This window comes from Adiantum capillus-veneris, chromosome 30 (genome assembly GCF_014529385.1).
Source record: "Adiantum capillus-veneris isolate H3 chromosome 30, ASM1452938v2, whole genome shotgun sequence".
NCBI lineage: Eukaryota > Viridiplantae > Streptophyta > Polypodiopsida > Polypodiales > Pteridaceae > Adiantum > Adiantum capillus-veneris.
The window spans coordinates 50,821,209-50,824,611 of record NC_140960.1 but is presented as its reverse complement, the minus strand read 5'-3'; the positions used below and the strand labels follow the sequence as shown (position 1 = coordinate 50,824,611).

Below are 3,403 nucleotides of genomic sequence, written 5' to 3'. Positions count from 1 at the left end.
TCCTCTATATGAAGGTAGATTGTTTCTTGCCTGATTACACATGGGCTTCATTAGGGTCACAACTCTTTGTAAAGAAAAGGAGGATGTGACATTTTATAGCCTGCTTACCACTTAGCATGCAATGGCAAATGCTTTCCTTATGGCTTGTTAACCTCTAAAGCGTACTTGTATTCATAGATCAATTGAATAATTTGTCAATGCTATGGGTTTTCAATTGTCAAATAAAAATTTGAGGATGTCAGTAACGCACCCACATCATGGGGTAGGATTTAATTTTTTCCTTTTTCCTCTAACAATCCAAGCAGGTAGGCAAATTGAAAGCAAAAAAAAATCTTGCTATTTTTAAAATAGCAAGAATGACATCTTCGGAGGTCCTGGAAGGGGTGTTCTCTCTCTCTCTCTCTCTCTCTCTCTCATGGTGCGCACATGCGCCGTTCACCTCTACGTTCGGCCAAAAAGCAGTTGCCATATCAGCTGGCCCCGCCACGCCCTTGTCTTCAAGGTACCGGATCACCAACGATCTCTCTGTAATGGAGCCCTCCCCCCCCCCCTCAGCATGTTCAACAAAGGTTCACGACGTTCGCATGGCGGGAAGGCAGTTCAGAGAGCAACAGCCCTACAAAAGCTGCCATGGCTTGGCGTGGTCCAGCCAGATTCATTCCCGCTTCTGCAATGCTGATAATGAGCTTTGAACTCTGCGACCGATCGTCTGCATGTGCGCAAGTTCGCATTCGGTCGTCACGCGTTCGGTAGTGAACGGTTGCGTACGTGAACGGCGCATGTGCGCTCTACATCTCTCTCTCTCTCTCTCTGTCTGTCTCTCTCTCTCTCTCTCTCTCTCTCTCTCTCTCTCTCTCGGCCTGGACCCATTCATCATGCATCCACGATTTTACCACTTGTTAATAGGTAGTCAGCTTGTATCTTCTCCATTTTGGTAGTTAATCCGTGCTAAGGGTTTAGGGTCGAGCGAAGACTGAAGCGAAGAGAGCATACCTATATGGGTTCCATAGCCAGCTGCTGCGGAGTACGTCAATAGTGCTCGGCTATGGCTGCCTCTTCTCTTCTCCTGCGTTCCATCGTATTGGCAAGCTCTCATCGTGCTCTATACCCAGCAGGTTCCTTACTCCACCCCACTTCCTTCCTTCAACTCCGCATAGAAACCCTCAGTTTTCGACGCAGCCATCTTTCTTATAGATCCTTCTCAGCTCAAGTTTTGGAGGTCAGCGAGCCTGTTTCAGAAACTCGCAGGTCCAAGACGAAAATATCTCCCGCAGCCTCGTGGGAAGAAGCAGGTGCGGCCTTTTTCTCTAAGAAAGGAAAGAATGCAGCTGAGGGAAACTCTGTGGAACAGACAGTTGAGAGGAAAGGCTTTTCTGCACCCGAGAGAGTTCAAAACAGATCAAGCCAGCGCTATGTAGAGGAAGAGCCTTTGATCAACAGAAATTTGCAAAGGAAAAATGACAGAGTTACAAATTCCTTCAGTGACAGCAAGTTAGGCAATTCAAGGAGTGCGCCTAGAGATTTTGGCCGCGGCAGAGGAGGGTTGACAGGTAGGAATGGGAGCTTTGCAAGAAGAGAATCCACCGTTATGGATAGTGGAAGTGATGCTCACCAAGGCAGGGGATTTCGGGAAGAGCTTTCTGACGCGGGTGATAATGACAGAGGAAGACGGTGGAATGCGAGAAGTGATGCCGATGGTGGGAATCGGTCGAACGCGAGAAGTGGTGCTGATGGTAGGAATCGGTCGAATGCGAGAAGTGATGCCGATGGTGGGAATCGGTGGAATACAAGAAGTGGTGCTGATGGTAGGAATCGGTGGAATGCGAGAAGTGATGCCGATGGTGGGAATCGGTGGAATGCAAGAGGTGGTGCTGATGGTAGGAATCAGTGGAATGCTAGAACTGATACTGGTAGCAGGGGTGTCAGAGATGGGTATGCTAACAATCAAGCCGCCTCCAGAAGTGAGGGGGCTTTTAGGAAAGAGTTTGGTGATTCTGTTGACTCGTCAAAATCTTTCTTTCGGAATAGGAACCAAGGTGGTACTTTTGGAAAGAAGCAATTCCCTGATGTGGATGGAGGCAAGCGGTTGTTTAAAGGCAGGTTTGAGGGTGATGGGTTTGTAAAGAAGCAGATGCATGGTAATGAGGGACGTGATGATGGTAACGGAAGAAATAAGTCCTTCGGAAACATGAAGGGAGGGCAATTAGTTTCAAATAGATCTTCAGGAGCTCAGGTGCAGAAACAGTCTGAAGATGACCCGGAGGCTGAGGCTTCCTCTGAAGATGACGAAGATGACAATGAAGACTTTCCTCAAGCTGGGGATGTAATAAGATATGAAGAAATGGTTGGTGCAAGTAGAGAGAGGAACAGAAGGCAGTCTCCTTTGGATACAAATGATAATGAGGACGAGCTTCAAGACAAGAATGAGGCTCAGCTGGCCCTCAATGAAGATGAAGAGGAAGAGGAAGATATAGATGTCGATGATGATGTTCTCAAAGGAGGCGATTTTAGGTCCACAAGGAGAGAGCTACCAGTGATGAGTTCGTCTTTGCCCAGAATAGTAGGTGAGGTGGTATATGGAGTGGGTCCTATATATGCAGCCCTTCAGGTGTCCAGAAGAGAGTTTTTCTGCCTATATGTCCAGAAGAATATGCCCATTAGTGGAGGCAAGAGGAAAGATAAAAAAGCAGTGGAGTGGATAATACGGACTGCAGTTGATAGGGGTTTGGAGGTTAAGGAGGTAAGTAAGCATGATCTAAACATGCTGGCAGACAACAGGCCTCATCAAGGATTGATACTTGATGCATCACCTCTAGAGCTGATTGTATCAACTCATCTTGAGGCGCCCTTTGGAGAAAATGGTAAGGATCCTGTTTGGGTTGCGTTAGATGAGGTAACGGATCCTCAGAACTTTGGGGCTATTTTGAGGTCAGCCTATTTCTTGGGAGCAAAGGGGGTAGTTGTTTGTGCGAAGAATTCTGCACCTTTGAGTGCAGTGGTTAGCAAGGCAAGTGCTGGTGCTTTAGAGGTAATGGAGCTACGGTCTTGTAAGAATATGATAAAATTTTTGAACAGATCATCCGAAAATGGTTGGCGGGCAGTCGGCGGGTCAGCAGCTGGTACAGGTATAACCTCTGTGAGAGAGCTACCACGTGGTTTCCCCACTATTTTGGTTGTGGGTGGTGAGGGCAAGGGCCTGCGGACCAATATTAAGAGGTCATGTAGTGAGCTGGTGTGCATTCCTGGCCTAGCCTCAGAAAGTCAGGGTAAGAGAGGAAGTCTCCCAAATAAGGATGTTGACATGGGTGCAGAGGACAATGCTCGACCTGTTTTGAGGGGTGCTGGGGAGGACTTCATTGCTGTTGACAGTTTGAATGTTAGTGTAGCGGCAGGCATTTTGCTG

General features: G+C 47.6%; 1 protein-coding gene across 1 annotated transcript in view; it reads left to right on the top strand.

The window, feature by feature from the left end:
- Nucleotides 1-941: 941 nt before the first annotated feature.
- LOC147417936 (tRNA/rRNA methyltransferase (SpoU) family protein) overlaps nt 942-3,403 on the top strand; it is a 3,207-nt gene continuing 745 nt past the window's right edge. Inside the window, exon 1 of the mRNA XM_086506736.1 lies at nt 942-3,403. This exon is cut by the window's right edge and continues 334 nt beyond it. Within this exon, the coding sequence (XP_086362862.1) occupies nt 1,046-3,403 (2,358 nt within the window). The 5' untranslated portion in view covers nt 942-1,045.